The sequence below is a fragment of the Thamnophis elegans genome, chromosome 1 (genome assembly GCF_009769535.1).
Source record: "Thamnophis elegans isolate rThaEle1 chromosome 1, rThaEle1.pri, whole genome shotgun sequence".
Lineage (NCBI taxonomy): Eukaryota > Metazoa > Chordata > Lepidosauria > Squamata > Colubridae > Thamnophis > Thamnophis elegans.
The window spans coordinates 174,668,088-174,688,181 of NC_045541.1; the positions used below are offsets into that span (position 1 = coordinate 174,668,088).

A 20,094-nucleotide genomic window follows, 5' to 3' on the forward strand; every position below is an offset into this window, starting at 1 on the left:
TTGGATCAATCACTGGGAGACAGACAATGATTCTAATCCCACTTTATTCATAAAAGCCAGCTGGGGGACTTTGAGCCAATCGCTGGGAGACTGAGTTCTAGTCCCGCTTTAGCTATGAAAGATGGCTGGGTGAAATTTGGACCAATCACTGGGAGACTGTGATTCTAATCCCGCCTTATTCATAAAAGCCATCTGGGGGACTTTGAGCCAATCGCTGGGAGACTGAGTTCTAGTCCCGCCTCAACTATGAAAGATGGCTGGGTGAAATTTGGACCAATCACTGGGAGACTGTGATTCTAATCCCGCCTTATTCATAAAAGCCACCTGGGGGACTTTGAGCCAATCGCTGGGAGACTGAGTTCTAGTCCCGCTTTAGCTATGAAAGATGGCTGGGTGAAATTTGGACCAATCACTGGGAGACTGTGATTCTAATCCCGCCTTATTCATAAAAGCCACCTGGGGGACTTTGAGCCAATCGCTGGGAGATTGAGTTCTAGTCCTGCTTTAGCTATGAAAGATGGCTGGGTGAAATTTGGACCAATCACTGGGAGACAGTGATTCTAATCCCACCTTATTCATAAAAGCCATCTGGGTGACTCTGGCCTAACCATCAGGAGACAGTGAGTTCTAGTCCCACTTTAGCCATGAAAGATGACTGGGTGACTTTGGGCCAATCACCAGGAGACAGTGATTCTAATCCCGCCTTATTCATAAAAGCCAGCTACGTGACTTTTTGGCCAACCATCAGGAGATCGTGAGTTCTAGTCCCACCTTAGCCATGAAACCCGGCTAGTGACTAGCCCAACCCACTTCACAGGGTTGTTGTTATGGGGAAAACAGGAAGAAGGAGTATTAGCTATGGTCACCAGCTTGAGTTATTTATAAAAACTAATAAAAATGAGACTGGAAAAAAAATGTTTAAATGAAAAAGACCAGAGGTCTCATCGAGAGGCTGAAGCCCAGATCATTTCGCAAGTCAAATATGGTCGGGAACCAGGCGGCCATTAACGTTTCTCACCCAGAACTTCCAACGCTTCTTTGAGCCATGTCTTCTCCTCTCTCCCTGCTCTCCTTCGTTCTGTGCTGAACACGGGTTTATTTTTATTATTTTCTCAGAATGTGGCCCCAGCTGGGTAGTGAAGCATCCCCCATTACCAAGGCCCCAATGGAGTTTAAATAGAGTCATTCTTGCTAATTAAACCAGTCGCTGTGATTGCTTAGTTAGGATTGACAGTGTAATCAGAAGTCGGAGTTGGGCATGGCGTTCTCAGATTTTTTTTCTTCTTCTTCTTCTTCTTTTAATTATGAAAATAGATCTCGGCAGAAGATTAAAATTGTGCCGAAAAGGAGAGGCACTCGTGCCCTCTCTGTTTCAATGAGGCATGGCCATAATAAAGAGCTACACAGACACACCAGGAGGTCAATACGGTGATGTGAATTTAGTCAACAGCCTTGTTTTTCCTGGCCCAAATGATAACATTGTGGAGAATGGCAGGGTATATCAAATTGAGATCCTTTGAGGGTGTGCAAGGCAAACACAAAATTAGGAAACAAAAGCAACGGGGCGGGGAAGATTATCAAATTTAAGAATATCCTGTAGCGGTGAGTTCCACAGATTAAGATGGGTGGTAGAAAGCAACTTTCTTTCTTTCTTTCTTTCCTCTTTCTCTCTCTCTCTTTTTCTTCTTCTCTTCCCTCCCTCCCTCCTTCCCTTCCTTCCTTCCTTCCTTTAAAAAGCCCCCAAATCTTGCAGGGGGCACAAGGAACCAATAATCAATAACCTCTTAGGATGGCTGCACTAGTTCATTTTCTCCATGTCTGTGGTTTGTGTGTCTTACTTTTTAATTTACTTAGATTTTTTTTTAAATGATGGATTTACATTTTTACAATGATTGTATTTCTATAATTATTGTTTTTTTTAATTGCTGAACACTGCCCCCAGTCATTTCTTGTGAGAGTGGGCAGCTATACACATTTGATAAATAAAATCTATATACTATTAAACTTCTCATTTTCCGTAGCCTTTCATTGGGCAAAAGAGTGCAGCGTAGGGCAAGGTTGGTTTAGTGGAATGGTTAAGACACCATGCTAGAAAATGAGAGATTGTGGGATCAAATCAGTGGTAGGATTCAGCCAGTTCGCACCTAATCGGGGGAACAATGTTAACTTTCTAAGCAGTTCGGAGAACCAGTTGTTGGAAGAAATCTCCTTTTGTTTTTTTCCACTTTACAGGGCTAATCCTGTAAGGAAGGCAGGAAGGAAACATTCTGGTGTTGTTTCTATTGTCCTGCTTACAGAAACTGCCTCTCTGGTTAACCCTTATTACAGCTAAGGCGAAACCCCCATTGACCTGAGTGATGTTGAGATGGCCACGCCTACCCAGTCATATGACCACCAAGCCCCACCTACCCAGCTGGTCATTAGTGCAAAGAACCAGTTGTTAAATTATTTGAATCCCACCACTGGATCAAATCCCAATTTAGCCATGAAAGCCATCTGAGTTGACTTTGGGCCTATCTTCTCTAAGCCCATCCCACTTCACAGAAATATTGTTGTGAGGAAAATAGGAAGAGGGAGGAGTCTCAGGGATGTTTGCCTTCTTGAGTTATTTATAAAAATAAAGGTGGGGAAATAAACAAACAAATAGATAAAATGTACAAAATGGCTCCAAAATACAAGGAATTTGGCAAATTTTATAAGACACTACTAACTGATAATCTGGCGTTGTCTGGGTATTTCTTTATGGGGGGGGGGGGGAAATGTCCGGACCAAAAGTAATTTCTAATGTTGGATTTTTCCCCTTCCCATAGGGAGCCCTCTTATGGAGTATTGTGAAGCCATTACCATGGCAACTCCACTGCGCTGTACAGTAGAAGCAATTTTTCGGCAGTACAGTAGAAGTCATTTGAAGGCACAACAGGCTGAATCTTAACAGAACACATTCCCCAAAAGGTGTTAGGGGCGTCCTACCCCCCAAAGTATTTGTTTCCAGAGAGTAAGACATCTGTGTACCAAGCTTGGTTGAAGTTGCTCGAGGCGTTCCAGAGTTATGCTGGAACGAACACAGATTTGATGACACAAAAGTGACCCGAAAGCAGTTTATGACATAAAACCAATATGTCATAGAACATTAGGCAAGAAAAACCAAATGCACAGGTACAGTATATGTGGTACCATCCTCAACAGTAGTAACTGTGAAAGGGATCTTGGAGACCTAGTGGACAACCATTTAAATAGGAGCCAGCCGTGTGCAGCAGCTGCCAAAAAAGCCAACACAGTTCTAGGCTACATAAACAGAGGGATAGAATCAAGATCACATGAAGTGTTAACACCACTTTATAAGGCCTTGGTAAGGCCACACTTGGAATACGGCGTTCAGTTTTGGTCGCAATGATGTAAAAAAGATGTTGAGACTCTGGAAAGAATGCAGAGAAGAGCAACAAAGATGATTAGGGGACTGGAGGCTAAAACATATGAAGAACGGTTGCAGGAACTGGGTAAATCTAGTTTAATGAAAAGAAGGACTAGGGGAGACATGATAGCAGTGTTCCAATATCTCAGGGGCTGCCACAAAGAAGAGGGAGTCAAACTATTCTCCAAGGAACCTGAGGGCAGGACAAGAAGCAATCGGTGGAAACTAATCAAGGAGAGAAGCAACCTAGAACTGAGGAGAAATTTCCTCACAGTTACAACAATTAATCAGTGGAACAACTTGCCTCCAGAAGTTGGGAATGCTCCATTCAACATTGGAAGTTTTTAAGAAGAAAATTTGTCTGAAGTGGTGTGGGGTTTCCTGCCTAGGCAGGGGGTTGGACTAGAAGACCTCCAAGGTCCCTTCCAACTCTGTTATTCTATTCTATTCTATTCCCAGTCATCATCTGTTGAAGTTTGATTGTGCTCCCCAGTTTAATGTGGGCTGCTTTCAAGGCAGCGACAGCTCTGAATACCTCCCTGGATTTTTAAGAAGTTTTCAAGTCTATCGAAAGCTCTGCCTTGATTGAAAAAACTGAGGAATCTGGTAAGGAAATGCCTCTGAAAGGATGACCTGATAGGTCATGGGTGGTTCAGTAAATAATAAAAACACACTCTTTCAAGGAAAGCTCCCAGTGATTGACTGGTTAAGTGTAGATAAATGTGTGTTCTCTGTTAGACACAGCTTTTAATTTGTTGAGACGGCGCTGAGGGCATGGATAGCAAACACAGCCCCCCTCCCTCCTCCCTAATCATACACGGTCACCTACAAAAGGTTCTTTGCCAGTCAAGACTAGATGATTATCTCCACTTAGTGCCGGGGAAACACTAATATCCTTCCAAGCTAAATTGGGGTGGGTGAAACTTGGGGGAGGTTTGTCAACACAATCTCTTGATTGCATCTTCCACTCAATCCTCCGAAGGATGACGGGAGACAATGCACAGATCTTGCAATATCTTTGCAAAGGCAGGTTTGGAGGGGAGTATGTTAGATCTCAGGGACGCGGTGGCTCAGTGGCTAAGACGCGGAGCTTGTCGATCTGAAGGTCGGTAGCTCGGCGGTTCGAATCCCTAGCACCGCGTAACAGAGTGAGCTCCCGTTACTTGTCCCAGCTTCTGCCAACCTAGCAGTTCGAAAGCATGTAAAAATGCAAGTAGAAAAATAGGAACCACCTTTGGTGGGAAGGTAACAGCGTTCCGTGCGCCTTCGGTGTTTAGTCATGCCGGCCACATGACCACGGAGATGTCTTTGGACAGCGCTGGCTCTTCGGCTTTGAAATGGAGATGAGCATCGCCCCCTAGAGTCAGGGAAGACTAGCACGTATGTCCGAGGGGAACCTTTACCTTATTTTGGGTCTCGGATGTGGGAGGCTTTTTCAGAAGCAAACGAACCCATTTCTATCCTTAAAACCTCCCTTGCATTGCCAAAACTGTCGTTGCCAACATGGCAAAAAAAAAAAAGCCAATGCAGTCCTAGGCTACATGAATCGAGGGATAGAATCAAAATCTCTTGAAGTATTAGTACCGCTTTATAATGTCTTGGTAAGACCGCACAGTTTTGTTCATCACAATATAAAAAAAAGAGTTTGAAACTTTAGAAAGAATGCAGGGAAGAACAATAAAGATGATTAGGGGGCTGGAGCTAAAGAGTAGAAACAATAGTTGCTGGAATTGCGTATGTCTAGTTTAAAGAAAAGAAGGACTAGGGGTGACATGATAGCAGTCTTCCAATATCTCAGGGGCTGCCACAAAGAAGAGGGAGTCAAACTAATCTCCAAAGCATCAGAAAGCAGGACAAAAAGCAATGGCTGGAAACTAATCAAGGAGGGAAGTAACCTAGAACTAAGGAGAAGTTTCCTAATGGTGAAAATAGCAATATATCCAGGACCTGGATATCTCCGTGACCGCCTCCTGCCACATACCTCCCAGCGACCGATAAGATCTCACAGGGTAGGCCTTCTCCGGGTGCCGCCGACTACACAATGTCGTCTGGCGGCCCCTCGGGGGAGAGCCTTCTCTGTAGCTGCCTATGGATCGTCCCTATGGAACGATCTACCCCCTGAGATCCGGACCCTCCCCACTCTCTCGGCCTTCCGGAAGTCTATTAAGATCTGGCTGTTCCGGCAGGCCTGGGGCTGTTGATCCTTGATTGAGCTCCAGCCCCACTAAGATTGAGTGCATGTTGTGTTCTTTTAACTCCTTTGCCCCCAGCTCAACTCCACTGCACATGTGCATGTGCCTCCTGCTGGCCAGTTGATTTTTGAGTCTATGCCACACATGTATGGGGCAGATGGGGTGCATGCGCAAGGGTCAAATGTGCATGGATAACACACACTCACACCGACCCATTTTTGCTCCCAGGAGGTTGCAGGGAGGCCCAAATCAGGGTGCGGGGGGATTGCACGCCCCTGCGCAGGGGGATGGGGGCGCGGAGGGGTCATGCACACGTTGCATTATGGGTGCATGCGTTTTCGGCCAACGACAACAAAAAGGTTAGCCATCGCTGGGCTCGGCTAAAATCCTCACTTCATGTACGGGACATAAAGTTTTCGCCCTCCCAACCCCTCACCTCACCCCAGGGAAACTCCAGCCTGCTCGGTTCCTACGGGAAGCGTTAAGGCAGCTTTCAGTACTTACAAATGTAGTAATACTCGTGCCCGGGTCTGAATTCGAATCCTAAGGAGAAAGGGGTAAAAAGCTGGAACTTCTCGGAGAACTTGAGGGGCCCGTTGGGGGAATCCGGCCGGTTACATTCCCAGCGTTTGAAGCCGTTCTGCCGATGGTCGCAGGAGCTGTGTCCCTCGTAGTTGACCATGTACAAAATGTACCTCTCCATCTGATCCATGGGAAACGGGATCTCATAGTGCGGGCAGTATATGTCCAGGTAATCGTTGATGCTGACCTCCACGGTGTAATCCCCTTGGTGGAATCTGCCACAGGAGGAAAAAGAGACGGTTAAAAGGGGTTCTCGGGTCTCGAAAACCAGAGCCCAACCAAAGGGCTGTGACGTTCAAAATGCAGGTGGTCCTCGATTTACAACAGTTTTTTTCGGACCGGTAACCGTTTGGAGTTACAATGGCACTGAAAAAACTGATTTACAGATGTTACAGATTAACAGAGTTGGAAGGGACTTTGTAGGTCATCTAGTCCAACTCTCTGGTCAAGCAAGAGACCTTACACCATTTCTGACAGAGGGCAGGCCAGTCTCTTCTTGAAAGCTTCCAGGGATGAAGCTCCCACAACTTCCGAAGGCAACTTCTGTTCCATGGGTTGATAGTTCTCACTGTCAGAAAATTCCTCCTTATTTCCAGGTTGAATCTCTCCTTGGTCAGTTTCCAGCCATTATTCCTTGTCTGGCCTTCAGGTGCTTTGGAAAATAGCTTGACCCCCTCCTCTCTGTGGCAGCCCCTCAAATATCATGTCTATTATATTACATTCTAGTCAATTCCTATTCCAATTCTATTCTTTTTCTATTATATTATATTCTAGTCAATTCCTATTCCTATTCTATTCTTTTTCTATTATATTATATTATATTCTAGTCAATTCCTATTCCTATTCTATTCTTTTTCTATTATATTATATTCTAGTCAATCCCTATTCCTATTATATTCTTTTTCTATTATATTCTAGTCAATTCCTACTCTATTCTATTATTTTTCCATTATATTCTATTATATTCTATTCTAGTCAGTTTCTATTCTATTATATTCTAGTCAATTCCTATTCTTTTTCTATTATATTATATTCTAGTCAATTCCTATTCTATTCTTTTTCTATTATATTCTAGTCAATTCCTATTCTATTCTTTTTCTATTATATTCTAGTCAATTCCTATTCTATTCTTTTTCTATTATATTATATTATATTCTAGTCAATTCCTATTCCTATTCTATTCTTTTTCTATTATATTATATTCTAGTCAATCCCTATTCCTATTATATTCTTTTTCTATTATATTATATTCTAGTCAATTCCTATTCCTATTCTATTCTTTTTCTATTATATTCTAGTCAATTCCTACTCTATTCTATTATTTTTCCATTATATTCTATTATATTCTATTCTAGTCAGTTTCTATTCTATTCTAGTCAATTCCTATTATATTCTTTTTCTATTATATTATATTCTAGTCAATTCCTATTATATTCTTTTTCTATTATATTCTAGTCAATCCCTGTTCTATTCTATTCTTTTTCTATTATATTATATTCCAGTCAATTTCTATTCTATTCTATTCTATTCTATTCTATTATTTTTCTATTATATTATATTTTAGTCAATTCCTATTCTATTCTATTCCATTCCATTCCATTCCATTCTTTTTCTATTATATCACTATCCTGTCTCCCCTGGTCCTTCTCTTCACTAGACTAGTCATGCCCAGTTCCCTCAACTTATGACCATTTTTTACACTTATGACCAGTGCAGCACCACCATGATCACATGTTCAAAATTCAAACGCTTGGCAACTGACTCGTATCAGTGTCCCGGGCTCACGTGTTCCCCTTTGGCGACCTTCTGACAAGCAAAGTCAATATGGAAGCCAGGTTCACTTAACAACCGTGTGACTAACTTAACAGCTGCATGGATCCACTTAACAACGGTGGCAAGAAAGGTTGTAACATGGGGGCAAAACTCCTTTAACAAATGTCTCGCTTAGCAACAGAAATGTTGTGGTCGTAAGTCGAGAACTACCTGTAAAATAATATGGGGGTGGGGGCTTCTTACACACGAGAAGAAGCTGCCACTGAATGCAATGGACTTACCTACTTATTTAATCATTTACCCTGTTTCCCCAAAAATAAGACCTCTCCAGATAATAAGCCCAATCTGGTTTTTGAGTGCATGTGTTAAGATAAGCCCTCCCCAAAAATAAGCCCTCCCCAATACGATTGCAACAGAGCACATGAGGTGACCACACTGGCCTCCTGCACCTCAAAAATAATAAGACCTCCCCGAAAATAAGGCCAAGGGCTTATTTCGGGGGTCAAAAGAAAATAAGATTCTGTCGTATTTTGGGGGAAACACGGTATTTAGCTGCCCATTTTATAGCTGTGACTTTGGTGGGTTCACCCAGGATTCACAATAGAAACCTAAAATAATAATACCTAATTATATGCCCAACCTAGACATCCAATATTCATTCATTCTTCCCAGCAGAGGCATGGAAAATAGCCACGATTTATTTATGTATGTATACGATATTCATCCTGCCTTTATTGCTTTGTAAAAACTCATTTACAACTACTCTGAGTAAGAAAATCACTTATAAACTAGTCCTTGTACTTAAAACTGTTGCAGCATCCTCACGGTCAAGTAATCAGAATTTGAACCCTTGATAATCAACGTGTATTTATGATGGTTACTTTGTCCCAGGGTGGTATCTTCGTCATTTGCCAACTGGCTTCAGACGAACAAAGTCAGTTTGGGAAGCTGGATTTACTTAACAACCATATGATTCGCTTAACCACTGATTCGCTTAACAACCGTGGCAGAAAAGGGTGTCAATCTCAGGCGTGACTCATTTAACAACCGCAATGGAAAACCTGGTTCCAATTGTGGTTGTAAGCCAAGCTTGTAATTATTGACCAATCTTGCAACTGTCTGAATTGCAAAGCTGCGGACTTTTAGACACCAGACACGGAGGATAGAAATATCTGTTTTACGTCCAGTAAAGTAAGATAACATATATTTTATCTACTTATTACATTAGTATGCTGCCCACCTCACGGTTCCAGCGCGGCTTACAAAATGATAAAAAACGGTAAAAACAAAAGCTCCAAAAGATAGTACAACATGATTAAAATTAAGAAGATTAGATTAAGAAGATTGATGAATTGTTTCCTCTTTAAAAGAAGACCAGGACATTTGAAATGAGACGCCCTGGGTGTTTTCGAGATGGAAGAATAGAATACAATAGAATAGAATAGGAATAGGAATTGACTAGAATATAATAGAAAAAAAATAGACTAGAATAGAATAGGAATTGACTAGAATAGAATAGAAAAAAAAGAATAGAATAGAATAGAATAGAAATTGACTAGAATAGAATAGGAATTGACTAGAATAGAATAGGAATTGACTAGAATAGAATAGGAATTGACTAGAATAGAATAGAATAGAAAAAGAATATAATAGGAATTGACTAGAATAGAATAGAAAAAGAATAGAAAAAGAATAGAATAGAATATAATAGGAATTGACTAGAATATAATAGAAAAAAAAGAATAGAATAGAATAGAATAGAAATTGACTAGAATAGAATAGGAATTGACTAGAATAGAATAGGAATTGACTAGAATAGAATAGAATAGAAAAAGAATATAATAGGAATTGACTAGAATAGAATAGAAAAAGAATAGAAAAAAAATAGACTAGAATAGAATAGGAATTGACTAGAATATAATAGAAAAAAAAGAATAGAATAGAATAGAATAGAAATTGACTAGAATAGAATAGGAATTGACTAGAATAGAATAGGAATTGACTAGAATAGAATAGGAATTGACTAGAATAGAATAGAATAGAAAAAGAATATAATAGGAATTGACTAGAATAGAATAGAAAAAGAATAGAAAAAAAATAGACTAGAATAGAATAGGAATTGACTAGAATATAATAGAAAAAAAGAATTGACTAGAATAGAATAGGAATTGACTAGAATAGAATAGGAATTGACTAGAATAGAATAGGAATTGACTAGAATAGAATAGGAATTGACTAGAATAGAATAGAATAGAAAAAGAATATAATAGGAATTGACTAGAATAGAATAGAAAAAGAATAGAAAAAGAATAGAATAGAATATAATAGGAATTGACTAGAATATAATAGAAAAAAAAGAATAGAATAGAATAGAATAGAAATTGACTAGAATAGAATAGGAATTGACTAGAATAGAATAGGAATTGACTAGAATAGAATAGAATAGAAAAAGAATATAATAGGAATTGACTAGAATAGAATAGAAAAAGAATAGAAAAAGAATAGACTAGAATAGAATAGGAACTGACTATAATATAATATAATATAATGGAAAAATAATAGAATAGAATAGAATATGAATTGACTAGAATAGAATAGAAAAAGAATATAATAGGAATAGGAATTGATTAGAATATAATATAATAGAAAAAGAATATAAAAAGAAAAGAATAGAATAGAATAGAATTAGGCATAGGGATTGGGATAGGGATAGAAAGAGAAGTGAAGTGAAATGAAAAGAAGAGAAGGGAAGGGAAGAGTTGGAAGGGACCTTGGAGGTCTTCCAGTCCAACCCTCTCCTCAGGCTGAACCTTGAGGACTAGAAACTTCCAAGCGTTATTGGTCCTTTTAATCAACCACACAGTTTCCGGTTTAGGAATACCAAGTAGAAAATCTTTTTTCTCGTTGCAATTCTACCAACAATGGATTCTGCCAAGCTAGGATTGTCTGACTCGTTGGGGGGAAAGCCCCAGAGGCCGATCCGAGCTTCTCTGGAACCCACGTGGGTTCCCTAATCTTCCTCCTTCCCATTAACTTTACAAGATTAAACCAAGCACCTCTTAAAATTAATAAAACGGCAACGGTAGGTGATTAATGGAACGGGAGGGGGGAGGGAAATCTTTCTCCCACCACCATGCCTGATTAGGCCCCCTCCCCACCCTCACCCTCCCCATATTATATTCAGAGACACACTCCAATTTTATAGGGGTTTTTTTGGGGGGGGGGTTAGGTATATTTTTTGGACAGATTATCCAAGAGATTAGAGGATTAGCCAAACTGCGAGGGAGGCATGCTGGTTTTGGGCTGTGGATGGCATGCGTCGCTTTGCTTAAGACACCATTAAGAAGGGCTGGACTTCTCCCCCCCCCCCCCAATGCCTTTCTGGCATTGTCCCCAGCAATTATCTCCAGCTTCCAAATTCTTGTGGTGCCATGTAGGAAAATCATCTCTTTTTTTTAAAAAAAAAATATTTTTTTAGTCATTTGGATGACATTTGCTTTAGAAATTACTTTCAACAGTGCAGAGAATTCTGATGAAATTCTCACACGTGCAAGCCAATGTTTTTGCAAGGAGCGGGAAGGCCTGAGTTTCGTGATACAGGTAGTCCTCCACTTACGACCACATTGGAGCCGAAAATTTCCATGGCTAAGCAAGGCAGTGAAGCGAGTGGCACCCTGTTTTATGAGTCCCTCCCCCCCATGGTTGTTAAGTGAATCACTGCAGTTGCTAAGCAAATCATGCAGTTGTTAGTGGTGGTGAAATGCAATTTTTTTTACTACTGGTTCTGTGGGCGTGGCTTGGTGGGTGTGATGTGGTTTTGTGGGTGTGGTGTGGCTTGGTGGGCGTGGCTTGGTGGGCGTGGCAGGGGAAGGATACTGCAAAATCTCCATTCCCTCCCCACTCTGGGGCTAGCCAGAGGTGGCATTTTCCGGTTTTCCAAGCTACTCAAAATTTCCGCTACTGTTTCTCCGAACTACTCAAGAAAGTCCCAATTGCGCTTGTAAGTCGAAGATTGCCTGTAATTGTGGTCATAAGTCAAGGACTTGCCTGTACTTATGGTTGCAAGTTGAGAACTACCTGTAAGAGTATCTCCGCTCCAGTTATCTTCCTGACTTCCCCCACCACCACCATCACCAACCTCCAGATGAGATGGACAGCAAATCATAAGTAAGTAAGTAAGTAAATCTCAACTCCTCCACCCCATCTAGGTTGTAAAACCACCAACATATGGGAGTGTGTTTTCTTGCCTTCTGAAAACATTGTAATCCGTAAAATACAAACAAGTCATCAATAAAATGCATTAATGTCGGTCGTAAGTCGGGGGGCCTCAGCCTCAAAATAAATAAATAAATAATCAATCAGGTGGAAAATGGGGCGAAACTACTATGATTAGCTATCTGATAATCCTATCCCAAGCTACGTCGACATTTAACAAAGCATACCGCACTTAGCAATCCTTGGAAGCCCAACCTGAAATAAAGTGTGTGTCTGTGTGTGTGTATCTGTGTGTGTGGTGTATGGGTTGAAAGGTGCAATTCCTGGCTAAACAGGAATTCTCCATTCCCAATTTAATATCTTTTCCCCTCCATTCCAACTGAAATCTTGACCTATCTCGATTTGACCTCATCAGGTGCATTTGGGTGTTTGGTGTTAAGAATATAATCTAACGGTTGGGTTGGCAATATATAAATCATGTAACAATGTTGTACCTGTTTCTTTAAATCATACTGTAAAATGTGATTGGTTGCTCTTTCGTCAATCGGTCATTAGCCAGAATGACTGTTAGCTCTCTGTTTTGTTAGATGCTGGCAGGGCTGGGTTCCTACCGGTTCGCACCGGATCGCACGATCCGGTTCGTCGGTGAACCCGGAAGTAAGGAACTTCCGGGAACACCGGTCCTGGGCCCTGTCGCGCGCTCCCCCGCCCGTCTGGACTAAGCGCAGCCTGCCGTTCACTGTTTGGCTGGAGTCCAGCCAATCAGTGAGCGGGCTGGCTTCGTTTAAAAGTGTGGCGCCAACGGCTAACATTCCTCTTTTGAAAAGAATCTTTCTCTCAAAGAGTCTTTTCCAAAGGGTTTGTTTGTTGCCGAGACGCCTCGTTTCGCGCTTCACGCCTTCCCTTCGCCTTCCAGGAGCTTGCTGCTTTCCCCACAGGTAAGCAACCAAGCCCTGGCGGCAAGACTCGGGACCCTAGCGGCGGGACTTCGGGTGGGCGGTGGCGACGGCAGCGGTGGTAGCGGCGGTAGGAAGCTGGGGGGGGGATAGGGGTGGCAGCGGTAGCGTAGGCCACGTGGCTGCCTCCGGGTGGTGGGGGCGGCGGCCTTGCTTGCGAAAGCCGCGGCCTCGAGTAGGCCACGTGGCCGCTTTCGGGTGGGGGGGGCGCCGGTAGCCGCCTAGCTTTCGCGAGGGAAGTCCTCCAGGCCTTCCCTCGTGAAAGCCGCGGCGTCGCATAGGCCGCGTGGCCGCCTCCGGGTGGCGGTGGCGGCGGCGGCCTCGCTTGCGAAAGCCGCGGCCTCGAGTAGGCCACGTGGCCGCTTTCGGGCGGGGGGGGCGCCGGTAGCCGCCTAGCTTTCGCGAGGGAAGTCCTCCAGGCCTTCCCTCGTGAAAGCCGCGGCGTCGCGTACTACGCATGGCCGTCTTCTGGTCGTTGGGGGGGGCGGCCTCACTTTCGAAAGCCGCGGCCTCGCGTAGGCCGCGTGGCCGCCTCCGTGTGGTGCGGGCGGCGGCGGCGCCGCGGCGGCCTCGCTTGCGAAAGGGAAGTCCTCCAGGCCTTCCCTTGCGAAAGCCGCGGCCTCGCGTACTACGCGTGGCCGCCTCCGTGTGGTGCGGGCGGCGCCGGCGCCGCCACGGCCTCGCTTGCGAAAGGGAAGTCCTCCAGGCCTTCCCCTGCAAAAGCCGCGGCCTCGCGTACTACGCGTGGCCGCCTCCGTGTGGTGCGGGCGGCGCCGGCAGCGCCGCGGCCTCGCTTGCGAAAGGGAAGTCCTCCAGGCCTTCCCCTGCAAAAGCCGCGGCCTCGCGTACTACGCGTGGCCGCCTCCGTGTGGTGCGGGCGGCGCCGGCGGCGCCGCGGCCTCGCTTGCGAAAGGGAAGTCCTCCAGGCCTTCCCCTGCAAAAGCCGCGGCCTCGCGTATTACGCGTGGCCGCCTCCGTGTGGTGCGGGCGGCGCCGGCGCTGGCGCGGCCTCGCTTGCGAAAGGGAAGTCCTCCAGGCCTTCCCCTGCAAAAGCCGCGGCCTCGCGTACTACGCGTGGCCGTGGCTGCGACCGTCTAGTTTTCGCTAGGGAAGCAAGCCCCCCACCTCCCCTCTACCCTCGCCTGGCTTGCTAAGCATGCCAGGCAACCTAAGTGACTTTACCTAGCCTTGTCCCTCCAGTCAGGTTTCTTACCTGTTCCTGCTGCCTGCCATCGCGACGAGGATCCATCCATCGCATCGGAGTGCTGCTGATTCTGCCTGCTGCTGGTAAGTGGCCCGGTTTTATTTAATTATTATTTTAATGTATTTTAAAATATTTTATTTAATGCATAGAATTTTTTATAATAGTTTTACATATAAGTATTGAGTGTAGAATACTTTAAAATGGTTTACTTTAATTTATTTTGGATATAATATTTTTTTAAATCGTCTTAGACGATTTAAAAAAAGATTCTATCCAAAATAAATTAAAATAAACCTTTTTAAAGTATTCTTCACTCAATACTTTGAAATGTATTGTGCATTGAATTTTTTATAATAGTTTTATTGTAACTTATTGTGTGTGGAATATTAGTAATGGTTTCATTTATGTTATTGTGTGTTGGCATAGTTTGAAATGAAATATGAATTATTGCTTGTGCTTTGAAATAATCCTAATGCATGAAACTAATTATGATTGAATAGTTTTACTGAAACCTTGGGATCTAACATCAAAATTTTGATCGCGTGGCCATGAGAATGCTGCAACGGTCGCTAAGTGTGAAAATGGTCGCTAAGTGTGAAACATGGTCATCAGTCACTGTTTTCAATGCCATTGTAACTTTGGTCACTATACCACCTTTCTGGCCACAGTTCTTAAGTGAATAACTGCAGCTGACAAGTTACTAACATAAGTAAGTGAATCTGGTTTCCCCATTTGACTTTGTCAAAAGGTCACAAAAGGCAATTACAGGACCCCAGGACACTGAAAACAGCATAAATACGAATCTGTTGCCAAGCATCAAAATTTTGATCGCGTGGCCATGAGAATGCTGCAACGGTCGCTAAGTGTGAAAATGGTCGCTAAGTGTGAAACATGGTCGCTAAGTGTGAAACATGGTTGCTAAGTGTATGTATCCTAGAAAATCAGATTTAGTGTGTTTCACCCTCATTGTTTAGGTAATTCTGAGGTGGTTGATGGTTCTGTGAATGCCTGTCCTTTAAAATTGCCCGCAATGCCTTGATGGTTTTTATTCCAGTGGCTTTGTCTTTCCTGTCCTTAGGCTTAGGGAAAAAAAACCTGGTTTCATTCGCAGTCTTGGGGGGGGGGGTTGTTCTTATTTTTTTGTGTTTTCCATCATAGTTTGTGTGTGTGTGTGTGTGTGTAATGTCCCGCAGTTATCTACGCATTAATAATGATCTAGTAATATTTCCTTATACATTTTAGGGACCTTTCTTTACATAATTGGTCTTTTCTTTCATACTTTTGGCTTTCTAATTCCTGTTTCCGTTAGTTGGCAATAGCTAAAACCAATCCCACGTGAAAAAGTATTCAAAGCCTTCTTGATTTTAATTGTCAATTTATTTATTCCAGCACATTGTAATATTTATTCATTTACATATCTCTGTTTTTCCACTGTTGTGCAAACACATCCCACGTAATCTGCCACTCCCATCCGGTCACATGGGCGGCAAGCCACTCCCATCCGGTCACATGGGCGGCAAGCCACTCCCATCCGGTCACATGGGTGGCAAGTCACTCCCATCCGGTCACATGGGCGGCAAGCCACTCCCATCCGGTCACATGGGCGGCAAGCCACTCCCATCCGGTCACATGGGTGGCAAGCCACTCCCATCCGGTCACATGGGCGGCAAGCCACTCCCATCCGGTCACATGGGCGGCAAGCCACTCCCCAAAGGAGGCCACGCCCACGGAGGTGGTTCGAACAATTTTTGAAACCCACCCCTGGATGCTGGGCTGATCTAATCTGAGAGTTTTGGAAGCTGGCTGTTAGAAAGTGCCGTGAGCTATTGTAAGTTTTGCAACTGCCAGCAAACTTTGAGTACCGAACTATTTATATGATTATGGACTATGTTATTTGGATTATCCCTTAACTGAAAGACATTGATGACTGACTGTCTTATCCGTGTATGACTTGGACTGTTTGATATCTCTATTTCCACGAAAGTAAAAGCCTATTTAACTGCAGTGTCTCTGTATGCTGGTTTGTGTGTTCTCCAACATAACTCCCACAACGCTTCTCTGAACGCACTCACTCTCCCAACGGGGAGCTTACCTAACATTTGGCAATTTACTTTACTTTATTGGAGGGAGGGAGGAAGCAGTTTGATCTAGTGGTTACTGCGCCAGGCCACAAATTCTGTTTTAGGCATGAAAGAAAGCTGGGTCAATCAAGGGCCAGGAGCCAGTGAGTTCTAATCCCTCTGTAGGCACAAAAGATGATTTCGTGGCAATCACCAGGAGATGGTGAGTTCTAGTCTCGCCACAGGAATAAAAGCCCAATGGGTGTCTTTGGGCCACTCCCCCCCTCTCTCTCAACCCAAACCCCACCACGCAAAGTTGTTGTTGTTGTTCTGGGGGAAATAAATGACATACTGTAGAAAGCTTGATGGATACTGTGGTTAATGGGGCACTCAGGACTTGAGAACTGCCCAGCATTGTCTGCTGCAGCATGTTCTGATCCAGGCTTCCTTAAAAAGCAGGAAGCGAAGTTTTGGTCCTGACAAAAACCGCTTTTATTTACACGACTGTGAATTCCTTTCATTCACAGTCAGCAAGGCTTTAGCCAACAGTCTTTCAGAGGAATGTTTATCCACACGCACCTTATCTCGTTTAGAGCCCTGACAGATCACTAGCTTCCAAACACAGGGCAAAGCAAAACTTGGCACAGAGAATCAGAAACAGAACTTTCCAGACCAAATGAACGCCCCCTCCCCGTTCGCTCCTCTTTTGTTTCCTGTGGGAGGGGCCAATCACCTCCAAGGTGTGGCTTTACTCTTAAGTCGACCCTGATTCCTTAGTTGTTCTTGTCTTCTGGCAGCTCTGCGCATGCGCACACTGGGAACAGGCTCCAGCTGTTCCTCTGCCTCACTGCTGTCTATCTCCCTCTCTGCCTCCGATGCAGAGCCCTCGTCTGAGCTTTCCTCAGCCCCCAGGACTGGCCCATGTTCCTCCCCAACCTCCTCACTGTCCGACTCTGCTGCCAGCTTTGCTGGCTGCTGGTGGGACACAACACAGCATGCTTAAAGAGCATGCCCTCTTTAGTTCTGGGCAGAGGTGGGTTCCTACCAGTTCGCACCTATTCGGTAGAACCGGTTCGTCAAATCTACAGGCCACACCTACAGAAGAGGTTCCAAAAAATTTTGAAAGCCACCACTGGTCCTTGGATATGATTATTCTACACTATCATGCTCCTATTTATAAAACTCAGGGCCTCTGTGAAAGGTAAGGATGACTGCTGCGTTTGTGGTGCAATCAGAACATTACGTGTGTTGAAGTTGTTTTAACGCAAACCAAAGATGCCTTTTAAAAAACAAGTTTACATCATATTCTTATGCATGCCAGGGCTGGGTGTGAGGTAATTTAAGGTGGTTCTGACAAGTGTCGTCGGCATCTTCATATCCGGTCCAGTGGTGGGTTTCAAAAATTGTTCGAACCTACTCTGTGGGTGTGGCCTCCTTTGTGGGAGTGGCTTGCCACCCATGTGACCGGATATGAAGATGCCGACGACACTTGTCAGAACCACCTTAAATTACTTCACACACAGCACTGGCATGCATAAGAATAGGATGTAAACTTGTTTTTTAAAAGGCATCTTTGGTTTGCGTTAAAACAACTTCAACACACGTAATGTTCTGATTGCACCACAAACACAGCAGTCATCCTTACCTTTCACAGAGGCACTGAGTTTTATAAATAGGAGCATGATAGTGTAGAATAATCATATCCAAGGACCAGTGGTGGGTTTCAAAATTTTTTGGAACCTCTTCTGTAGGTGTGGCCTGCTTTCCAGGTCCACTGGTGGAACCTCTTCTAAGCGGTTCGGTAGATTTGACGAACCGGTTCTACCGAATAGGTGCAAACTGGTAGGAACCCACCTCTGATCCGGTCACATGGGTGGCAAGCCACTCCCATCCGGTCACATGGGTGGCAAGCCACTCCCACAAAGGAGGCCACACCCACAAAGGAGGCTCGAACAATTTTTGAAACCCACCACTGGTTCTGGGGCACTGCCCCCTGACTAATTTGGTATGAATTCTAGAAGAAACCACCCAGCTCTTCTGCGGTTTTGCCCACACCAGGCACTTTCAATGGCACTTATAAACATATATTAGGCTTCTTTGGAATGAATGGAAGGCCTATTTTTTTCAACATAATATCAAGGTCAACCCTTAGCAACCACATAGTTTAGCTTTCTCTGGCCTTACAAGTCTTTGAATGGTCATCCCATCAGCCCTGTAACTGAGTCCATGCACTTTGCTATTGATTGTCTTCTTCTCCTTCCTTCCACCTTTCCCAACATTGCTGGCTTCTCAGGGGAACTGGGTCTTTATATTGATTGACTGGCTGATTGATTAATTGATTGATTATGTGTCATCACGTTGGGGTTGACCGATTCATTGATTGATGATGTGCCATCCTGTTGGAGTTGGTTGATTAATTGATTGATGATGTGGTGCCATCACGTCGGGGCTGACGCTTAGAAACTGTGTGGGAAGAACTTCTCCATGAAGTCTAACTAGGTCCTTCTGGATCTCCAAAGTTGCACCCATCACACCTGTAACTGAGCCCATTAACCTTGCTGCTGGTTATCTTATTCTTCTCTCTCCTTCCCCAACTTTCTAGCAATAGCAATAGAGGTAGCACTTAAGACTTATCTATTCCTTCACAGTGCTTTATGGCCCTCTCCAAGTGGTTTACAGAGTCAGCATATTGTCCCCAACAATCTGGGTCCTCATTTTACTAATCTCAGAAGAATGGAAGGCTGAGTCAACCTTGAACAGGTCAGAATCAAACTCCTGGCAGTGGGCAGAGTTAGCCTACAATACTGCATTCTAACCACCAGAGCTCCTGTATTTTTCTCAAGAGACCTGGATCTTTCCATTGATTAATTATGTGCCATCAGATTGCCGAATAACCGAATAAACAAGAGTTGGAAGGGACCTTGGGCATCTTCCAGTCCAACCTCCTTCTCAAATAGGAGACCCTGTACCATTTCAGACAAATGGTTGTCCAACATCTTCTAAGAAACGTCCAGTGACGGAGGCCCACAACTTCTGGAGGCAAATTACTCCATTGATTAATTGTTCTAACTGTCAGAAAATTTCTGCTTACTTCTAGGCTGCTTCTCTCCTTGATTAGTTTCCATCCATTGCATCTGGTCCTGCCTTCAGAGTTGCGGTCAACTCTTAGTGACAACATGGCTAGAATGTCTCCATGGAGATTTGTCCCTAATCGGGTCCTTCAGGTCTTCCAACAGTGACCCCATCATCCCTTTAACTAAGTCCATCCACCTTGATGATGATGATGTTATCCATTCAGTCAGGTCCGACCCTTGGCGATTCTATGGGGACAAGTCTTTCTACATCTTCTGATCCTCCACTAATTCTTTTGAGTTTTTCTATGCTCTGGCTGGTGTCAGCTTTGATGGTGTCCAGCCACCGTGTTCTTTGAAAGGCCTGGCTTCCTTTTACCGCTAACTCTTTTCAACATAATTGCTTTCTCCGGTGAATTCCCCCACATGACAAGGCCAAAATACATGAGACACAGCTTTGTGATTTTTCCTTCCAGTGACACATCTGGTGTTATGCACTCTAGGGCTTCCTTGTTGGTCACCGTTGCTGTCTAAGGACCAGCCATTTTATTGCTGGTTATCCTCTTCTTAAAAGGGACATGGTGGCTCAGTGGCTAAGATGCTGAGCTTGTCGATCAGAAAGGTCGGCA

The 20,094-nt window shown here is 43.9% G+C and overlaps 1 protein-coding gene across 1 annotated transcript in view; it reads right to left on the reverse strand.

The window, feature by feature from the left end:
* Positions 1 to 20,094, reverse strand: part of EFNA2 (ephrin A2) — a 386,935-nt gene that overhangs the window by 39,722 nt on the left and 327,119 nt on the right. The window contains exon 2 of the mRNA XM_032225961.1: positions 6,109 to 6,401. Coding sequence (XP_032081852.1) covers positions 6,109 to 6,401 — 293 coding nt within the window. The remainder of the gene's footprint in view (positions 1 to 6,108; positions 6,402 to 20,094) is intronic.